Consider the following 22,104-nt stretch of genomic DNA (forward strand, 5'->3'; position numbering starts at 1 on the left):
CGAGCTCAGATCTTGCATGAGCCGGAGGCCATGTCTGCGCCATCACTGAGTGCCAGGCTCTCCCGGCTCAGACACAGGGCCTCTCTGCTGCGCTACCTGGCCTCTCTGTAAGTGTGCGTCTCTGCTCTCCTCAGACCCTACCCCAGACATGCCAACCCTCCCGATTCAGGCGGGAGACTACCGATTTCAAGGCAAGTCTCCCGCCTCCGGATTCCTGCAAGCAAAAACCCGATTCCTCGGGGTTTCAGCTGACAGGGCTTGGTAATGTGTAACGTGCTAATTCTTCCAGCAATAGTCAGAATGGCGATGCAGGGGCTCTAGAAGGGGTGAAAAACCAACAAAGCCCCATTAACAAGCGAATGGTCTTTTAAAGACCTGTGAAGTACCTGGGGGCAGCTGTGTGTGTGCCTGGGCTGCCACACAGGTGGGGGAGGGGGAGGGTTGATATATGCACTGCCAGCAACCTGCCAGGCCAGTGAGTGCAGAACACTTGCATAACCCTCTCTCTGCCTGCCATCGCGCTCCATGCTTCTGAAAGGTAAGAAAACAAGCATTTACAATGCAACGGTCTCGGCATTGTTAAAGTTACAGCTATTGGCATTGCTCGTGACAATGCCGTTTCTTTAAATGTTTTAAAAACAAAAAGATAAACAAAAATAATGTCATGAGCAATGCCAATAGCTCTAACTTTACCAATGCCGAGACCATTGCATTGTAAATGCTTGTTATGAAATACTCCCAGAAGCAACCCATTCTCAGTCACCTCAAATGCTCTACCCTTTGAAGTGACCCAGTCTCTTCTATACTGTCAATAATATCTCCATTTGACCCTCTTGATTCTTTTAGGGTCCACCGGATCCATCAAAAAAGTACCCCATCTTCTCAAGGTCAGCAAGAATGCATTTATACTCCAGGATCCCTTTAACTTCCAAATCCTTAAGTACTGCTCTTCCTTGAGTCCCTATAGTATCGCCTGTCCTTCAACAAGCCCCAAGCATTGCTCCATTCTCTCACTTCCCCTTGCCCCGCAATCATCTTAGAGAACACCTGTTCCAACATTTCACATTGCCCGATACCCTGTGTACTGTGACGAACCCCTGTGTGCAGTAAATACTTGTGGGAGCAATCCGCCATTCCCGTTCTACTCATCCGCATCCATGTATGCTTCAGTGCTTTGATATACTTACCATTTCGATTCTAGGCCACAAGTTTTAGTCTACTATGGTAACACATTTGTCTTCTCTTTTATCCCAGGCTCACTGTAGCTTCTCACAAAACCTCTCCTCTCCCCCTCAATCTTGTCTAACTGCTCACAAGAACTGTCCCATTCAATTCTCTTCTATATGCTTACAAAAGCTACTGCCCAACAATCATATTGCAGTTCAAAGGCACACCAACACATTAAATCCCAGGCTCCATCTATCCTCTTGCAGAACCAAGGCACTTTGTATTTTCACTAATCCAAGGCCTCTCCAGGCTCATGTAGACCAAGCACTGTATTTCACACAACCACACCAGAACCATCTACCCTACTGCAAACCCTGGCTCCTGTGTCCCATCACAATCACTGGCCTCTCACAGCCCTTGACTCCCATCTCCTCAGGAAACCGAGGCCATTTTATCCTCTCACACACCATGTCCCCTCTCTCCTCTCAAAGCCCCTTTCTCCACTCACGTGCTGTGGTCTCTCTCTCTTATCACAGCATTGGTCTACTTTACAATCCCACAGCTGCACCCCTCTCTCACCACTCACAGATCCTGTGCTCTTTCTCTCAAAGTAATTGGCACCTCTATTACCTCAGCACCACACCTCATTCAGTCCTCTCTCAGCCCTTGGCACCTTTCTCTCCTCTAACTGCCTTTGGCCCCTCCAACCACTCAGGGGATCTGACCCCACTACCTTTCCATGGTCCCTGGTCCCTCTCTCATCTCCTGACCTCAGCCATCTTCTCACATTCCTAACCACCACCCTATACATTCTCAGATACGCTATCCTATCACAGCTCTGGTCCTCTTACAGCTTATGCCACTCTATCTTCTCACAGCTCAAGCCTCCAGTAACATCTCACAACCCAGAGGTTCCTTTTTTCACACATCACCAGGATCCTCCATCCAATCACAGCCCCTGAATCATCTATGGTCTCAGAGACCTTCTTACAGCCTTTATCCTCTCAGTCTCTTGCCTCTCCAACATCTAACAACTCCTACTCCCTTTCTCCTCTCTGAGCTCCAGCACCCAGTCTCCTCTCATAAATTCAGGCCAACTTATCCGTGCACTGACACTGTCGCACACATTCTCACACCCCCTGGGTCCGATAACGCATGACAAAATACGGCATCCACTACAATGACTACCACTGCATCATCAAGTTAAGTAGATGTGGAGTTAACAATAATATATACTTACCTCGACAATGCAGTGGATGCAATATTTTAGTAGGTCAATATTCTTGATCTCAATATAGTGACAACAACTGTTACAGAGCACCTGCCCCATCTTCTCTGTCAGAGCTCCAACCAATCTTTCCTTACATATTCCTTTGTCTAGTCCTCCTCTCACCACTTATGTCCCCTGTCCCTCTCTTCTCTCTCAGCCAATTATCTTCTCATAGCCTCTGACTCCTACATGCTCTCACACAGCCTGAACCTCCAAAATTCTCTTATAGCTAAGAATCATCTGTTCTCTCAAAGTTCCTTGACTCTCTCTCCTCTCACAACCGCTGGTCATCTCCTGTCTGAAAGCCTCTGGAACTCTCATTTCACAGGTCTATTATTCTCGCACAGCCATGGATTCCTCCATTCCCTCACAGTTCTCTCTTCTCAAAGTCACTTGCCTCCCTCTTCGCACACAGGCCCTAGCCCCTATCTTGTTCCAATGCCCCAGGCCCCTCACTTCTCTCATAGCCCAAAGTCTGTAGCGCCTCTCACAACCCATAAACCGCTCTCCAGTAACAGACCCCTGCCCTCCAGTCTCATAGTTCTAGGTTTCTTTCTCTTCTCACAACAAGTGCCCCACTCTGCTCTCACAGCCCTCTATGCATCCTTTCACCGCCACAGGTCCTGCTATACCCTCATAGTTCCTGGCCCCTTTCTCTTCCAACAACGCCAGCACTTCTTCAAAGCTACAGCCCTTCTCTCATCTCAAAGCTGTTGGTCATTCCCCGGTTTCACACTAATAGTTCTCACTACACCCTTACAGCACCTGACCCCTTCTCTTCTCTCAAAGTCATTGCTTCTCTCTCAATGGGCCCTCTCGCTTTTCACAACTCCTGGCCCATCGCAAAGCCACTGGCCCCTTTCTCCTCTCACTTGCCCTTCCCCACTCTCTGCTCACAATCCTGGGACTTGCATCTATCTCTATTGTCTGACAGTCCACAGCCCTCCTTCCCCCTCACAGCCTTTTCCACCTCTCGTCTTACAGAAACATGCCCTTATCTTCCTTCTAACCTGGCCCCACAATTGGATCGGTTTCCCACATTTCACCTAGACTCACAGTATAGGCTTTGCCAGGGTCTCTTCTTGGTGCATTCTCTCAGTCTGCCTCAGTTTCAGAATTTCACTATATTTCAGAGCAGAGACTTTAGTTCGGAAGAGCTCCATGGAGGTTGGCTTGGAGGAAAGAGTCCTGGTGATTTGTTCTCGTACCACTTGCATTACCTGATAATAAAAGAGGGTAGAGCGATGAGATGTGTCTAATTACATCAATCTGCTGCAGTATTTTCTGCCTTTAGTTTAAGACTCATTGTATGGTTGAATGGAGGGGGGATTTCAAGGGATGTAGAATTATGTCTTAGGTGCAGAGATAAACATTAATTTAAAAAAAATATGATGCTTTCAGTTTCTCAAGGATTTATCGAAATATATAGGTAAACGACAAATTTTGCAGGGCATTATTGGCGCATTGGAGATTAACTGTTTAGAAATGGTAGTTAAATACTGTGGGCCATACTCCCCTTTAATCAAATATGGAACATAAAAAGCAAGGATTCTGTAGAGCAATCCAGAGAGGACAGAAGGTACGTTAAAGGTGAACTGTCTTCACAAAATTCACAAACTCTAAAAGCCCTTCATGAATATTTTCTCTATCTACTTTGCGCCGACTGGGCTAAGCATGCTGTTAGATGGATGTCGTTTGTGGGATGAATATTGACTGAGTTGTAGACAGGGAACCACTACTGTGTGAAGATGGACTGTGCTGGACATAGTCTTTGGTCTGGTTTATCCCTGAAACAGGTACTTGAAAGCACTTGTGGAAGCTCGCTGCAAAATGATGGATGGAAAGCTAGCACAGAGGAACTAAGGGACTTGTTGCAGAGATTCTAAGGTTTGCTCGTGCTCCGCTCCAAGATTCAAATATAGGCTACTGCCTTGCCTCAGGAGCCTGGGAGGTTGTAGGCTCCTGAATTATTGTGGAAGGCATAAAGTAAAACACTGAGGATGAAACAAGGAGCTCATTGTGAAGAACCCTCATGAACTGTGTATCAGGATATCCAAGTTGATGTTGCTGTAAAACCACTCACACAGCATGCTACCTCACCTATATAAATGACGTTTTCATCTTGTGCAGCACACTGAGCCCTGAAAGGGAGCACACACTGACTGAATTGGGGACAGATGCAATCCTTACTCCTACTCTATAGTGCTGGTTGTACTGATGCCCAAAATGGCCATAACTTAAAAAGTGGTAACTGAGATAATAATCTTGGTAATGTGTTAACACATAGAAACCGAGTTTCAAATAATGACACCCCAGAATTAGTCTCAGCAAGAGCACCTTCGTCTCAGGATTTAATCATGAGCATGGGACAGAAATGACAGAGAACGTCGCTGAACCTCGTTGTTAAGATGGACAAGGTAAATATTCATGAAGGAGTGCAAGGTTTAGGAAGTTAGTTAATCTGCAGGTGAGAGATATGCAGGATCAAATGTAAGGCAGGGCTTTCTAGGCAAATACCTAGGAGTCACTGAGAGAAGGGTGCCAGATGGCCCTTAAAAGCATCAAATGGGAGACCATTAAAAGGGGAAGAAGCAGCCAACATGACACTCTTCCAAAGGAGACACAAATCCTGGCACAGACCCAGCAGGTCTAATCACTTGCTGGGCTATCAACTTTTCTAGCTGATATTAGCTACAGACAGTGTCTCAGTTCAGACCTTCTGTTTTAAAGCACACAAAAAGTGATAGTGAAACTGATTTGGACACATGTTTATGTGTAATCGTATACGATTACTATGTACTTAACTTAGCTAGAGTTGGAAGATGATGGCAATTTCGCCCTTCAAGGAAACCTAAGATTAATATACTAATACTTTGAAAAACTTGTTGGCACAAAGATGCTACCAATATACATGTTGGCTGAACCCGTTTAGAAATGTATGTAATCCAACAAAACTACAAACATTAGAAAATCTAAATGAACTGTAACACTGAAAATCATAGAAAAAAGCATGCATTCTCTCTTCAAGATGTATCCTAGTTCTTCCACCGCTCCTTTTTATACAATTTAGATATCAAATACTTTGAGTAAAATGTGAAGTTGTAAATAGATACCACACATTAATTACTGGTCCACGCACTGTGCTAAGAAAGTAATTGTATTAGCAGTAATAGAGTCCATCAATTCACACTGTGGCCATCTTTAAAAAACCCTTGTCCTCATTGACTGTGATTGGGACATGACCTACCACCGATACATGTGGTAATTTCAGTCACTCCCTTTAGGTATTGTCACAGCAGTGTCCCCTTTAGCAGGATCACGGAGAAAGAAATGGGTTTCCATTGCACATATTGCACCTTCCTAAGGGCTGCCATCTAGCAGGTGTCTCTATCATGTAGCAGGTGCCTCCATAACCCCTTACTCATGGTCTAGCAGCACTGTATAGTAAGGACGTTCCCTTCTTCTAAGCAAACTTTTTGTGCTGTTAATTCAATATGCCTAAAATGTTGCACTACCTCGAGTCACATATCATACGAGGGGGAAAGGACCACCTTCCACGTTCTAAAAATACTCCTGCAGGCTGAACAAAGGTGGGAAAATACCTATGAGCAAAGGTCTCTCCAAAGAGTAACTAGGAAGTTAAGGTGTTATGATGGGAGAGGAAACAATACCCCAGAAGCCCGAAATATTCCTTGCATTATTTTCTAAGCTACAAACACAATTGTCCCTGACAGGGAGAATACATGGGAACGGAGTAAATATAGACGCGAAATCAGTTCTATATTAAAGCTTTCCAGACAGACAGGGTTATTTTAATGATGCTTTCAGTTTGAAACACTAAATAAAGTGGGACACATTCCTGCGTCCAACGCAAGACATATAACATATAACCTAAACAATAACTCAGGCAGGGGAATAAGCTTGTGAACTATACAGAAGGTACAACAAGCCAAAATGAACATAGACACTGTTACACTTAAATAGCAGATTGGAACGCGTTTGCAGTGTACTATTAGTCGACGACGTTTCAATCCGTAAGGAAAATACTGGGATCATCATCAGGACATTGTATTACATGCCTGAGGAAGATTTGCCGTGTGGGTGACATTAATATGCTGTCTAAAAGGGAGGCTGTCCCAGATGAGTCTAGTACGCCAGGATGATGGATTAGGCCATAGTAGTGTGAAGGCAATGCGTTTGTGGAGACGCAAGGTGAATAATTAATTGAACCAGAACCTCAGTTGCGGGTCCGGTGTAGGAGGTAGCCGCCGCTGGATAGCAGTGGCGAGTATGTCCAGGAGGACAGCCGTACTATCAAAGTAACTGTACAATGTCCGTCTGAAATTGTGAAGGGAGGAAATATTCAGGCCGACAAGTGTGGGTCCAGAGAAAGGATGGCCGGTGCAATGACCTCAGTGATCCAATCTCGGCCCCACATTTCACTCTACCTTCATATTCTGCTTGCCATGCATCATCCTGGCATTAAAACTCAACATTTGGAACCCCACTGAACAGTTTAACTTTCAATTCTACAGCTGCTAGAGGTATAAATCAGAAATTAAATAATTATGTTATCAGATGAAAACTAATTCCAACTGATGGTTTCATTTTCGATTATCACCTTATCCTGGTCAGAGTCGACTACCAGCCATTTACCTATCATCAATTATTAACAGATATGGCTGGTGCTTCAAATGCTTGCTCAAGTACCTTGTCAAAGTCTTCTTGGGTTGCTCGCATCTCCTTCCAAGTTTTGTTCAGAGTCTGGATGCCAATGCAGAAAAGTTCCTCGAAGAAATGATCCTGTGCAAAGAACAGTGGGTGGAATCCCTGACCCGTTTCAGAGGCTGAGCAATGGGGAAGAAAAACATCTGCTGTTTTAGAAGGTCTACGCATTCATCGAACCAGTATAGATGTTATGCCCTAGTGGTACGCATGCTTAAATTGTGGGTGCACTCTCCTTACCCGTACGTTTTCCAAGCCCAAGTTGTTCACACTCTGAGCCTCAGTAGTACCCAGTCCATGCTTACTGGCGCCCACTGCCTAGTACACTGGCCAATATTCCTGTGTTACATACTCAATTACTGTGTACCCTAGTGTTATAAGATCAGGTGCCCAGGTACATAATACCCACCACTACAACAACTCATTGCTGCACAGCATATGACCCTTGTGGTTGGGGACTCAATGCTCTGGGGCGCACACGTCATACCTTAGTATCCATCTCTCTCTGCACCTGTGTCACATTTTCTGCACTCCAAAGTTGTACATAGATATGCAAGCATAAGGTTAAAGCTCAATGCCACCTTCAAATCCAGCTGTCTCTAAATCAGCAGGACGTACGAAAATTTTACCTGGGAATTTGAGTTGCTGTAAAAAGGTGCTGTTATCACTTGAGGACTCACCAGTTTCTCCGATGCGCAGGATCTCACACAGAATCAGAGTAAGCTGTATGCTGCTGCGGGCGAAGGGGCACTCATGCTTATCCTCTCGGCTACTGTTCTCGAGGACAAACTAAAAGAAGATATAGGAAATTCAGTGTTGTAGCAGCAGTTTCGCACAGTTGGGTTTCTGCAGTAAAAGCTACATCTGTATATGGGCAGAAACTTTATCTTTTTAGCATGGCAGACTGGTGGTGTCATTTTCTGTGCAGCTGGTTAACTCTGGCCTGACTGGCTGGCCATGCTGTCCTGGGCACCATTGAACCATGGTGTGGTTTCTCTGTGTATGGCAGGTTAGTTATTCATGGCAATGTTTGGTTTCTGAAGCAGATAGTGCTGTGTGTTGACTGTATTCATGAGGCACGGGTAACTGCAGGGAAGATGTTAGTGCATGACAAAGATGACTACGTTTATGTGACTAGCTTTCTATGAACTGGTTGCCTTTATCTATTATAATATAATGATTGGCTATCTTAAATGATTAGCTCTGTCTCTGGTACAGTTGCTGTGGCTTTTTGCAGTAATTTTAGTTTGCATGATTTAGTTGTCTTTGTGGTTCTTCAGCCTCTGGTTGAACTAGTTGGCAATGTTAAGTCATAGCTGACTTTATGCTTGGCTCCAGATGGCTCACAGCAGTGGATGACACTCTGTTGCATGATTCTTTCCTCACACTATTGCATGGGCAATATCAATACAAGCAGAACATCAAAGGCTCACCGTTCTGTAGGCGCTTGGCCAGTGGCTAGCAAAATACAGCATATTGTCGAGGGCGATAAGTCCAGGCGGTGTGCGGTAGAGATCCTGGGATGGGTTTCCATTATTCTGTGGGGAAAATAAGGAAATGTTACAAAGTCAGCTGCATCTCTTACTCAGAAGCAGAAAATAACAATTAATTGAGATGTTTAAAACACAATATCAAAGATAATACTCAAGGCCAGAAAATTGTGGATAGTAAACAAAGATGGACAAAGGTGAGGGTGGCGTGTAGGGGAGAGGAAATTCGCCAAGAGGAAAACCCTATACCAGAGCCCAGAATTAAGAAATTAAACCAGTGGACAGAATTTAGGATGTAGGAAGTGGTCGGGGCAAATTGCTAGAGTCCCAAGAAACGCAACAACGTGAGACAGTTCCATATGATATGCCGGCAAAAGTTTTTTTTTTCTCTCAAAGAGGATTTGGGATATCTTGATAGAGTCCAAGCTAAAGGTTGTAAAAGTGGTAGGAACACTGGCAGAAACAGTGTGAATCTTCAACAGATTTATTTCCAAGGCAACATGGTTTTGTTTCAGCAAAAAGGGGTTCATATTTGGAGCTTTCCTACAAGAAGTAATGACCTACGTATTAGGAGGTCACTTAAAAGAATGGACACTGAGGAGGCCGTTCAAGTTGTATGACCTTCAATGATTGCATCAAAGGATGATTTTGTAGCTTTTCTGAGAGGTAAAAGAATAATCTAGAATGGCTTCAGCTTATGAATGGTGTATAAGAAGAGGCTGTCCATTAATACTCTGTCCAATTTCATTTGTTCCACTTCATGGAGAGGGTTTGCAGCAGACATTAAGATAGGTCTGTTTTAAAAGGGAATATATTAACAGTTTATTGTTTATAGTAGGTCACTGTTGTGTGTGGGTTTCAGTCTCAGATGGGAAACCAAGACCAATCTTCTATGAACATGGAACTGTTTCTCCAATGTCATTTTCAATACCAAATACCAAAAGTATTGGAAAATCTGTACACTGTCACCAAGAAACATTCAGAAGTGAAGGATCTATCTTCAAGAAATCCATCATGCCACAGTGAGGGCCTATCACTGCACACAGGAAGAGGCCACAGCAAGAACATTCACTGACACACCCACCATGATGGCTCAATTGGACAGTGCTAACTTCAATCACCTAAAATCACACAATTAAATAATGAGGTCATGGCATAAAGACTAACCAGAAGTCCCAAAAAGAAGAACGTGGTGAAGGTGATGGGACTTATGGAGAATCCCAGAAGGAAGTGGGTGGTCAGAAAAGTAGGGCTAAGTACTATGAGATGAGAGGGCCACTGTGCTAGAACTCACGGAGAATCCAAGTTTCTTGAATTCCTTAGCACACAGAGATTTCCGGCGCTCTGTGTTGAGGTGACTGGCTGCTGGATCGCCGTCAGACTCAAAGGCAGTTTGACGCAGTGTCTGCAGCAGCTCACGCTGTTCCTGAATCATTAGAATAACAAACAGTTAATTTCAAAACCCAGAGGGACAGTTCCTAAAGGAGCACTGAAAAACCAAGCAAGCCAAGCCAATGCCAGCATCCATTAAACATGGTCATGCTAAGAATAAACCAGAAGGCCTCCTCATATCTAGTTAATGTTACATGAGAAAATAACACTCAAGAGAAGTGTTGACCCTGACATTCTGTCTGAAAACATTTGAGTTAATGGAGGCAAATCTTCTGGAGTTGGCTGCTCCTTCTCTGGCTGAAGATTTGGTACCACAAACCTCCCTTCATCATGTAACCGATCAGAGCACTGTCTCTCCTTCAACACTATGATAATGACTAATGCACCACTCGTCTAACATATACCATTTCCCACTTGCAATCAGGAATTCACTCTAATAACAATCCCGAACATCCACCCTGTATCCAACCACTACTCCCTCCTTTCTATTCAATTGTCTTTCCATCCAGTCATATACCATTCATATTTTTTTTTTAATAACAAGTTTTATTAGGTTATTTCGCAATATATAGGGGTCGCAGCCCCACATTTGCCACAGCGATATCGATTTAATTTGTATCAATAACCATATTTCTAGCATATACCAACACCCACCAAACATGCAGGCGTCATAAACAATAAACTTACAGACAGGTTCCGGTCTCCGAACTCGTACAAGCGGTGCAATCATCATAGTGTGCCACAGTAATATACTACGTACATATATTTTAAATAAAGAAAAACCTCTCATTGGGGATATACCGATAAAGAACAACATAGCGGGACAATTTTCAGGGGTCCGACTCAGGCAGGGGCAGGCGGGGAGGTCGATACCGCGATAATCCGCCCATCTAGTCCATATTTTGCGATGTTTAGCGGGACATCCACGGGCCTGGAAAACAGCAATCTCAGCCCCCATACATTTGTCTAGTTCAGCTTTCCATTTGCCCAGGGTCGGGGTGATGTGGCCTTCCACATTTGGGCTATATCCCTTTTGGCCACATACTATTCATATTTAACCTAATCAAATAACAGATCCCTTTCACTGTGCTCATCCAGTAACTTCACATATCACCAACTTCCCGTGCTCCACTAACAGCAACCTACTAAAAGGAGGCTTCAACCTTCATTGCTGATCAGAGCCAAGCATGCCTAGTGGTTCCGTGCTGCATTTTTGAGGACAGCACCACTTACCCCATGATCCTTAAATTTAGCACCTCTTGTCAAACTTGCTTTAAAACTTTTCCATTCTTCTTTCATTCCTAACCATTGCCCCATTTTCTCTCGTTCTGCATTCAGCGCATCAATTTATGGACATCAATATTTTCCCTCCTAACTTGTTTTCACTTGATAATGCATAAAAGGCAGCAACATTTTGCTAGTCCGCCCATCTGAGGCCAAGCCCCTCTTGCACTTTAGTTCCCAGAAAGAGTGGAATTGGCATTCAGGGCCTGATGTACAAAGCCTGCAATTCATAAAATCACAAGGTCTGTGTTCGCAAAATGGCTTTTTGTTACCGAACCGCAAAATGGGTTTAGAAACCCGAAACAAATCGCTATTTGCATGGGGCATGTTTAGGGTGTCTCTTCCAAACAGCAATTTATGATGATCTGCATCAATGTTTTGCAACTCAAATTCGCAAAACATTGACTTCTTATTGACACCTCGAAAGAAGTGTTAACCCATTCGCAAATGGGAAGGGGACGCCTTAGACCCTTTCCTTTTGCAAATGTTACAAAAAAAGGTTCATTGAGGAGTAGGTGGTGCTCCACGGGACCACTGCCAATTCTCAAAGGAACGAAGCAAACACTTTTTCTTTAAGGCTGAATTTTAAAAATAAATGTTGACTTTATTTAAAATGTGACCACAGACATGGTGGTCTGCTGACCCAGCAGGCCATCATCCCAGTGATGCAAACGTACAGAGTCAAAATTCGCGAACTACCTCATTAATATTGATGAGGTAGGTTGGATTGTGACCCACTAGGATTCATTATTTTGCATTAGTATGAATGTCTGTTTGCAAATTCTTTCCCATTCGCACAAAAAGTTGGTGCTCACTTTGCGGCCACTTTTTGTGAATGGAAATTTCATACATCACGCTCTAAGATTATTGTATAAAGACTCATGATATAGGAAACTGAATGAAAAATCACCTCCTTGGTGCCTGCTTCTAAAGGTTCTTAAAGCCTTTACATGCGAGTCTGAAAAAAAATTCTGATTTACTACAGTCTCCCAACCGAGTAAGCTGTTAAAGCATTGAGAGAAGAGAATTGTTGCAGCAATATATGAAAAGGGTGTAAAAATCCTTAGCAACAGTTCCCTGAGAGGTTCCTTCCAGGAGCCCTGTATGGGCCTCTCTCTGTAATGACCATTCCTAGAGCATAGATTGGCCAATCATGAGGACGACACTTGCTTCCGTATTTTGTTTGTCTTTTTTTTTTCTTCAGGCACGGTAGGCAAATGTAAATCCTGCTGAGAGACAAATCTGTCCCAAGTTTTGCATAGGCTTTCCACAAAAATGAAGAAAAAAAATCACCTACCCCAGTGAAGAATGAACAAAATAAATACCACATCCCAACCAACCAATGAAAAACCATGCACAACCTTTTGAGTTGTTTATATGTTTTGTCTTGGTATAATGGCCATTAAGGCCTTCTAGGTGGATATTTTTTCATCAGCCTTAACGAAGGGTGGCATGGAGAAAAACATGGTGACAAGTTTCACAATTTCTGATTCCCCTAAAGAGTTTGACATAATGCACTTTGGCGCAGACATTGTGCACTGACCTTATGGTATGCAATTTGATGGTTAACAAAAACGAACACTTTTTGCAAGCCTTTTTAGGACTTTGGGGGAGTCAGAGGTCCCTGGACAGTAGCCTTTATATTTTAATGTTCTTTACCACTTGTGCTATTGGGGCCTCAACATTGTTGATGCAAACTGAATGATCATGTACTTCCTTTTAGCAAGTGACTCTCAGGATAGCGGGGTTAACAGTAAAACACTTTAGATCAGTTAATAAATTCAAAGTTACACAAAAGATGCAGATTGATCCATAATATCAGAAGAGATTAGAGCCTGCTTAGCCAAATGTATAACCATCCAAGCGTTGATATATCCCTCATGCTAGGCACCAAGATTATAGTTAACCATGAGCCCTATGGTAGGGGATAGGACCTGAATTTGGCCCTGTGCTGAAAAACCGAAATTATCATTTCAAGGTGTGGGCTATCGTGATGCTATCAACATTTGTTTCATTTGTTTGTTTTGATTAACAATTGGTTTACATGCGGCGATGTGATACACACATGTGCCTCTCTCTGTAATACTAGAACCAGTGAACTTTTGCATTTTTGTGTCTTATGTGTATAGTTTGTATTTGTCTCTCACACTGGAGCACTGTCGCTTGCACTTTTGCTATTAACTATATTATTAGCAACATAATGTCTGAAAAACAATACAAAAAATAACCACAGAAACCATTGTCAGCATTTTTTGATCACTTTATTGCACTTGCTTTTGTATGAGAGACTACCAAAGTGCGTAGGTACCATTTGGTGTTTATGAGTAAATACATTTAATGATGGCTTCCCTAAACTGACGGAAGACGGTTTCAAATTTTTCTGAAAAAAGTTCCATGGTGGACGCTGTTTGCGTATAAACAATACTGTCTAGGGCGGACACTATTTAAAATGAGTTCATTGCCAAAATTTCTGTATGTGCCACAAAATTACCCTTTTGTGCTCCCGCCCACATTCTTTGGTAACCTTTAATCCACAATCCCAGCTTTTTTATGGGGCAACAAGACTCCTTGGGTATAATTTGCAAATGCCGACAGGCCAAAGTTATCCTAAACAGAGAACTTGAAGAGTTTGGGTTATCTGGATTAGTCAATAGGAGAGAAGAACAGCACAAAAAGCTAAAATGTTACTATAGTTGTAACTGATATATTGTGCCCTATGAATCCTTTGCCATAAAAGTGGACAACAGTGTGCTTATGGAGTGATTAGAATTCGAGATCCAATGACCTTGTAAAGTCCAAAGAACCCACCATCAAAGCAAAAAAATACCCACACCGCAAATATTTTAATAGGTCCTTCTCAGTGGTGTCTGTGTTGGGTGACCTGCACGTCAGTCTGGAATTCATTGCCCAGCAGCCACCTGGACTATGCTTTCGTGATAGTGGCCGCATAGGTTGCCATTACACCATAGGTACAATTTAAGTAGGAAGATGGAAGAGCCCATTACCCTAGAATTTATACTGCCACTGGCTGAATCAGGGGTGTATTCTTGCACCCTAATGTTGTTTCCCTGCATGGCTTATTTGCCAGATTACCTAGAGCAACCTGATGGCCTGTCTCCAAAGTTGGGTGACATCAGGGTCAGCCATCTTGCATATGCCGATGATTTTATCATTCTTTTTATGAAGCTGGTGGTTTCACAAAGACAACTAGGACATCTGCAAGAATGTAATAGGGTTAATACTTTAAAAATAACGTTATCCAAAACCAAGATGATGTCCTATAGCTATATTAAACCAATCTTTTAATGGATGATTCACTCTTCGTCAATTGAAAAAGTCATAAATTATCCTTATTTGGGAGTAATCATTGGTCAGAAAATAAACTCCAATTGTTATTTTACCAAACTAGCATCCTACACACAGCAAAGATGCTGCTATTACAAAAAAGTGATTTTCTAAAAACATATGGGGGTTGGAAGCACTGATTTATAAGGAAGCCTTTGGTAGTGGTAACCCATTTTCTAAAGCATACATTTCTGGCTGTATAAGTAGAATCCTTACTGATTATCAGCTACCTTGTGTAGAAATTATTTAAAAATGACTACTGGCTATGACTGCTTGTAACAGTTTTAAAAACTTCACTTGAAATATATTTTTTCTGTGCTCATCGCATCAAAACTGTAATTATGTCTGAAAAAACGTACTGATAAATGTAGCAGATAATTCCAACATCTCTGGAATCAGCGCTATATTTATCAGTTGGTGAGTAGAGTCCTCAGATCAGGGGATATAAATTCAGTAGACGAGGGACAATGGAGAGCATATGCACCCTTAGCTTCCGAGACAGTCAGGGCACTCCAGACAGCTGGACATAAGCCTTTCGTGCAGATCTTGTCACTCCACCTAGAGGACGCAGACCAACTCTTTTCACTGCAGGCAGATATCATTTTCTCCACAGGTCCAGCACAAGGCGTTTGTTAGGCTTCCTAGCCTTAGGACATGATTGGCAACTTCCCCCAGCCACCAGATTTATCTAGGTCCTGGAGGGGAGCCAGGAGATATGTATGTGTAGGATGACAGGTGCAAGAAGACAATGGCAAGACCATGCTGTGGAGACTACCATCTTGTGCAAAAACCTCTCAATATCTCTCTCTCATACAAAGTACATGGTTGTCATTGTCCGTCTGGACTAAGACAACCTTGTTCATCAGGTGAGGTAGGAACGCTTTCAATGATAGGTAGTTTGAAGCTCCAGGTAGTTGATGTGGAGACCCAGTGGTTGGTGTCCCAGAGAACCTGGATTTTGTAAGTGAGCACCCCAGCCAGTCACTGATGCATCTGCTGTCAGAATGATGTGGGGAACAGGGTCGAGGAAAGGCAGCCCTTTTAACAGGGTGTTTGTGTTCCACCACTGCAGAGAGCGATGAGTGCGGTTGTCTATCAACACTAGATCGTCAAACTGACCTTTGTGACCGAGACCATTGTTGTGCTAGACATTCTTGCAGCGGGCGAATGTGTAACCAAACTTGGGGGACTATGGGAATGCATGATGCCATCAATGCCAGTAGGCGCATGATGGTTCTTTATGTCTATTGTTGATTGGCTTGGAACTGTGGTATTAGCATTTGGAAATTTTGGATTATTGCTGTATTGGGATAGGCTAATCCCACCTGTGTGTTTAGAATAGCCCCAAGATACGGTTGGATCTGTAAGGGCTGAAGATTAGATTTTTGGAAATTGATGGTGAAACCTAGCTGATGAAGCAGGTCTATAGTATTTTGAGTGTGTTGTTGGCACAGAGGAATAGTGCTGGCTTTGATAAGCCAGTCGTCGAGATATGGGAAGACATGGATGTTTTGTCTACGTAAACGTACTACAACTACTGCTAGGCATTTGGTGAATACTCGAGGTGCAGGAGTCACTCCAAATGGGAGAATTTTGAACAGGTAATGTTTGTTTGCTATCACAAATCTCAAGTATTTGCGATGTGCCAAATATATTGGAATGTGATGGTAGGCGTCCTCTAAGTCTAGGGCTGACGGAAAGTCACCTCGCTTATAAGTGGGATCATGTCTTGGAGAGATACCATATGGAAATGCTCTGACAGGATGTAATAATTTAAGGGCCGTAGATCTAAGATTGGCTACAAAGATCCTTCCTTTTGGGGATTAGGAAGTACAAGGAGTATAACCCTGACCCTTGATGTTGAAGAGGGATGGGTAATATGGCTCCTTTGAGTAGAAGAGCTTGAACTTCCTGTTTGAGTAATGTTTGGTGTTCCAGAGAGAACCTGTGAGTGTGAGGTGGAATTTTTGGAAGTGTGGTGATGAGCTTCAGACAATAAACGTGTCGGATAATGTCCAACACCCACTGATCCGATGTTATGGATCGGCAAGTGGGGAGAAACTGTTGCAATCGTCCCCCTACGGATCGGGGGAAGGAGAATAGTCACTGCTTTGTGCTGGTGCAGCACCACATGTGGAAGCACCTCTGCCTCTACCCTTTCAGTTGTTGTCCCAGTGATAGCCTCTGGGAGAGGAGTAGTGACTCTGACCTCAGTGGTATGAGGAAGAGGCATCAAAGTTGTTGTTTTTGAGCCTGCCCTTAAGGAGGAGTGTTGAAGGGACCCACTGGGACTTCGTGTTTGTAATGCACCCATGGACTTCGCAACTTTTGTGTCCTCTTTCATCTTGTCAAGATCCTGGTCAATTTGTGGGCCAAATTATTTTAGTATTCCGTATCAAAGGGGGCATTTAACAGGCGTTTTTGGACCTCTGGCTTAAAGCCAGATATGTGCAGCCAGACATGGCGGTGCAACAAAACACTAGTGTTAATGCCCCTGGCAGCAGTGTCTTCAGAATCAAGGGTGCACATAATGGAGATATTAGAAGGAAAATGCTACTTAACCAGTATGCATCTGTTCTTTTCATGTAGAGCTTTAGATGTACATGCTTTGCTTAGCTTGCCATCTAGTGTTGGGCCTGGATGTTTGCACTTTGTTTTTCTTTGAATAACTCTTTTCCAGTCACAAGGTAGGTGACTCCTCCTTTCGGTGATAGTGCACACGGGCATCGACTCTACTGTTAGATTGTTTTCCCGCAGAGGGTGACAATGGAGTTAGTAAGAGTAGTAGAAAGAGCTATCCATGTATATATGTATCTAAGTAAGATGTCACTGCAACAGGTAGAGGTACCCGGAGAGGTGGGTGGGCGCTTGGAATCTACAGCTCTTCATGCCAAGAACAGATACATACTGGGTAAGTAGCATTTTCCGTTCGAGGCATGTGAGCTGTAGATCACATGCTTTGCACAGACTATACAGCAATGATCTCCCAAAGCGATGACTAACTTGTAGATGTTGCAGTCATTTGAAATAGTGTACGTAAAACTGCTTGGCCTACACTAGCTTGCTGTCTTGCTAACACATCTACACAAAAGTGTTTTGTGAATGTGTGTGGTGTAGACCATGTTGCAGCTTTGCAAATGAAATCTATGGGTATATTTCCTAAAAATGCCATAGAAGCCCCTAGTTTGCAAGTGGAGTGCACTATAGGGGGAATTGTCAATGTTCGTTTTGCTTTTGCATAGCATGTTTGAATGCACTTGACTATCCACCATGCAATACCCAATTTTGATATGGGATTGCCTTTATGTGGTGGAGCAAAAGCCACATATAGTTGTTTCGTATTACGGAAAGGTTTGGTCCTTTCTATGCAGTAGAGTAATGCTCTTTTCACATCTAAGGTGTGTAGAGAAGGTTCTGCCACAGGATCTGCCTTAGGGAAGAACACAGGCAGCTCAACAGATTGGTTGATATGAAAGGCAGAAATGACCTTTGGTAGAAAGTTAGGGTTGGTGCGAAGAACCACTTTGTTTTGGTGTACTTGTAAAAATGGTTCTTCTATGGTTAGTGCCTGAATCTCACCCACTCTTCTCAGTGATGTGGTAGCTATGAGGGAAAGCTACCTTCCAAGTGAGAAATTGCAACTCACATCTGTGCAAGGGCTCAAAAGGTGGACCAATCAGTCTGGTGAGGACAATATTGAGAATCCACACTGGAGCAGGTGGAAGTCATTTGGGGAATGACTCTTAAGTCCCTCAATAAATGCTTTAATGACAGGCACTCTGAAGAGAGACAAATGTTGTCCATTCTGAAGGTATGCAGCTATTGCAGCAAGATGTAAGCGTATGGATGTGTACACTAAGTTTGAACGCTGTAGATGTAATAAATAACATATAATGTTTTGAACTGAAGCATGAAGCGGGTTGATTTGATTGTTATTACAGTATATCACAAACAGCTTCCACTTTGCTACATAGCAAGCTCTTGTGGTAGGATGTCTTGCTTCTTTGATAATGTTCATGCAGTCTGGTGTGAGATTGAGGTAGCCAAACTCTATTACTTCAGGTGCCAGATCGCAAGATTGAGATGACTGGGATCTGGATGTCTTATCTCTCCATGGCTCTGCGTGACAAGATTGGGTGTAAGATGTACTTTTTGGTGAAGAACTACAGCGAGCTCCAACAGGATGGTGAACCAGGGTTGACCGGCCCATGTGGGAGCAAGTAGGATTAGTGTCGGGTACACCTGTCTGAGTTTCTGAACCACTAATGGAATGAGTGGGAGAGGCGGAAAAGTGTAGGCAAATATCCCTGACTAATTCATCCATAGTGCATTGTCTCTGGACAATGGGCGTGGATACCTGAATGCGAAGCTTGGGCATTTTGCGTTTAGGTTTGTGGCACACAGATCTATATCTGGGAAACCCCACATCTGAAAGAATAGGAGGAGAACTCAAGGATGGAGTTCCCACTTGTGGATCCGAGATCTTTGACAGCCGAGCAGATCTGCAATTTGATGGTCTACTCCTGGAAGGTGTTCCACGAGGAGATACATTTGGTGACGTATGGCCCACTTCCAGATGGTCTGTGCTAGCTGTGACAGCTGGAGAGAGTGTGCCCCCCTCTGTTTCTGTATTTAGTACATTGCTGTTATGATGTCTGTACGGATCAGGACAGCTTTGCCTACTAGATTAACTTGAAATGTTTTGAGCACTAGAAAAAACGCTAGCAGCTCTAGATGATTTATGAGAGGCTGCTTTTGCTGCAAGCTCCAAATGCCCTGAATTGTGTGCGTCTGCAGATGAGCTCCCCAACCAGTGAGCGATGCATCTGCTGTTCGCACTATCTGTGGAACCGGGTGGATGAAGGGCCGCCCTTTTGAAAGGTTTCGTGGATTCCACCACTGCAGAGAGCGATGGGTGCGGCTGTCCACCAACACAAGATCTGATAACAGACCCTGAGCCTGATTCCATTGACGTGCTAAGCATTCCTGAAGGGGCCACATTTGAAGTCATGCGTAGGGAACTATTAGAATGCAAGACACCATCATCCCTAGTAGCTGCATGAACACTTGAGCTGGCAATGAGTGTTGAGGCTGAAACAGAGAGTAGAGTCTGTATGTTGCGGATTCTGGCCGGATTGGGGTAGGCTAGACCTTTTTGTTTATTTATAGTGGTTCCCAAATACGCTTGTGTGTTGGATGGCTGGAGATGGGACTTGGACAGATTTACTGTGAATCCAAGATCATGGAGCAACTGCACTGTTTTGTGAGTGTGATGTAGACACTTTGTTGTGAGCTGCCTTATATGAGCCAGTCATCAAAGTATGGGAAGACGTGAATGTGTTGTCTTTGTAGATAAGCTGCGACTACTGCGAGGCATTTGGTGAAAACCCTGGGTGCTGTGGTTACTCCGAATGGGAGTAGCTTGAATTGATAATGCTTCCCCGCTACAACAAACCTGAGGTATTTGCGGTGAGCAGGGTGTATTGGGATTTGGAATTAGGCGTCCTTTAAGTCCACAGTGGAAAGTCGCCTTGAAAGTGGTCCAACTGAATGTACAGATTTAGTTCTCGGAGGTATAGTATAGGCATGAGAGAGGCATCCTTCTTGGGAATTAAGAAGTACAGGGAGTATACACCGGCCCCTTGATAATGTAATGGGACTGGTTCTATAGCTCACTTTCCTGACAGAGAGAGAACTTCTTGCTTGAGGAGGTTGAGATGTTCTTGTGACATTGAGTGTGATCTTGGAAGAATGTTTGTAAGTTCCAGGCAGTAACCATATTGGATAATTTGTAGAACCCATTTGTTTGAGGTGAATGTATTCCAGACAGGTAGAAATTGGGAGAGACGCCCCCCCACAGGAGTGGAATGATCCGGGGTAGCGGAAGAAAGTCACTGTTTGTTGTTTGCAGGGGAAGTGCGTGTTGAGTTTCCTCTGCTTCTTCCCTTACCATCGTTACCTCTAAATCCACCTATAAAATAGACTCTTGATGAGGGTGATTGGTTGTTGCCTTTGTAAGAGGAGGAGGGATTCACTTTGGAATTTTTTTTGGAGCCACCCCTGTAAAAGGAGCCACAAAAGGATCCCGAATTTGAAAGTAATTGTAAAGCCCCCATGGACTTGGCAACCTCAGTGTCCTTCTTAATTTTTTCTAGCAAAGTGCTCACTGTTGGAACGAAGAGTTGTTCTTTGTCAAATGGTTGATTGAGAATAGAGGCTTGAACCTCAGGTTTGAATCCTGAAATTCTCAACCAAGCATGCCTGCGTAGCAGTACGCTGGTGTTCACTGCACGGGCTGCTGTGCCTGCTGCGTCTAAGGCATACCTGATGGAGCCATTGGTGATTAATTTACTCCCCTGAATAAGGTCATTAGCCTTTGATTTGTGTTCATCAGGCAGGAACTGCATTAGTTTCTCTAACTCATTGTAATGAGCCCTGTCATAGCGAGCTAACAAAGCTTGCGCATTAGCAATGCGTCAATGATTGGCCGCTTGTGACGCTATCCTTTTGCCCGAGGCATCAATTAATTTTGACTCCTTATCAGGAGGAGGGGCCTCACCTGTAGTCTGTGAGTTAACTCTCTTGGGAGCATTGGAAACTACAGGAGAGTCTAAAGGCAGCTGACCTTTGATATAAGCAGGGTCAGTAGGTGCTGGCTTATACTTTTTCTCCACCCTGGTGTAATCATTCTTGCCCGCACAGGATCTTTAAAGATCTCATCTGTATGCTGAAGCATCCCTTTGAGCATTGGTAGTGTGTGAGTAGCTCTCTGGGAGGAACTTAGGGTTTTGAATAAGAAATAGAAAGAGGTGGAATGTAAGGTGGAGAAGGGTTAGTACCCACATTTTTTCACTTTAGAGGAATGTGGTAATCCTCCTGCAGGCCCATCTTCCTCTTCTCTAGTAATTTGGCATTAATATGTCCAGTGTCTGGATTTATTACCAGTTCTTTTTGTTTCGGATCCGAAGGCGGAACGTCGGACCGAGGCTCTTTTGGTGGAGTCTTTTTCTCTTTCTAAGCGGTTTTCGGCATCTAAAGTTACGGCTCCGAGCCATTACTCTTCGGTAACAATGGAATGGTTACCACAACCTGCTTTGGTTTCGAAGCCAAAGGTTTTGGCTCGGCTCCGGCATGGGGCTGACTCGAGCCTGAGCCCAAATGCTTTTCCTCGTGTTTCGGCGCTGGGCCCAAGGGCAGGGCATCAAAAACATTTTCTCTGTTCCAACCTTGGCCCAAAGGCGGAGGGACCGCAGCCTTTTTCTTCTTGTGTTGCTGGGGCAAGGGGGTTTCTGTACTCATGGCATGCTGACCCGGTGTAAAGGGCTCCTCTTTTTCCATGTCAGAGTCTGCCTCGGACACAGAGATATGCTCTGCTTCTTCTTCGGCTCCTTGAACGTGGAATTCTTCTCTGTCGGAATCTTAGTCCGGTGC

The 22,104-nt window shown here is 43.8% G+C and overlaps 1 protein-coding gene across 6 annotated transcripts in view; it reads right to left on the bottom strand.

Annotated features, from left to right (window-relative positions):
- The window catches only part of ELMO3 (engulfment and cell motility 3), a 185,254-nt gene that overhangs the window by 53,287 nt on the left and 109,863 nt on the right, over window positions 1-22,104 (bottom strand). For all 6 annotated transcript variants that reach the window (XM_085638688.1, XM_085638689.1, XM_085638690.1 and 3 more), the window contains 5 exons: window positions 9,947-10,078; window positions 8,596-8,700; window positions 7,843-7,951; window positions 7,148-7,284; window positions 3,494-3,657 (listed from right to left, as the gene is read on the bottom strand). In XM_085638688.1, the coding sequence (XP_085494814.1) occupies window positions 3,494-3,657; window positions 7,148-7,284; window positions 7,843-7,951; window positions 8,596-8,700; window positions 9,947-10,078 (647 nt within the window). The remainder of the gene's footprint in view (window positions 1-3,493; window positions 3,658-7,147; window positions 7,285-7,842; window positions 7,952-8,595; window positions 8,701-9,946; window positions 10,079-22,104) is intronic.

Source organism: Triturus cristatus, chromosome 12 (genome assembly GCF_964204655.1).
Source record: "Triturus cristatus chromosome 12, aTriCri1.1, whole genome shotgun sequence".
NCBI classification, from domain to species: Eukaryota; Metazoa; Chordata; class Amphibia; order Caudata; family Salamandridae; genus Triturus; species Triturus cristatus.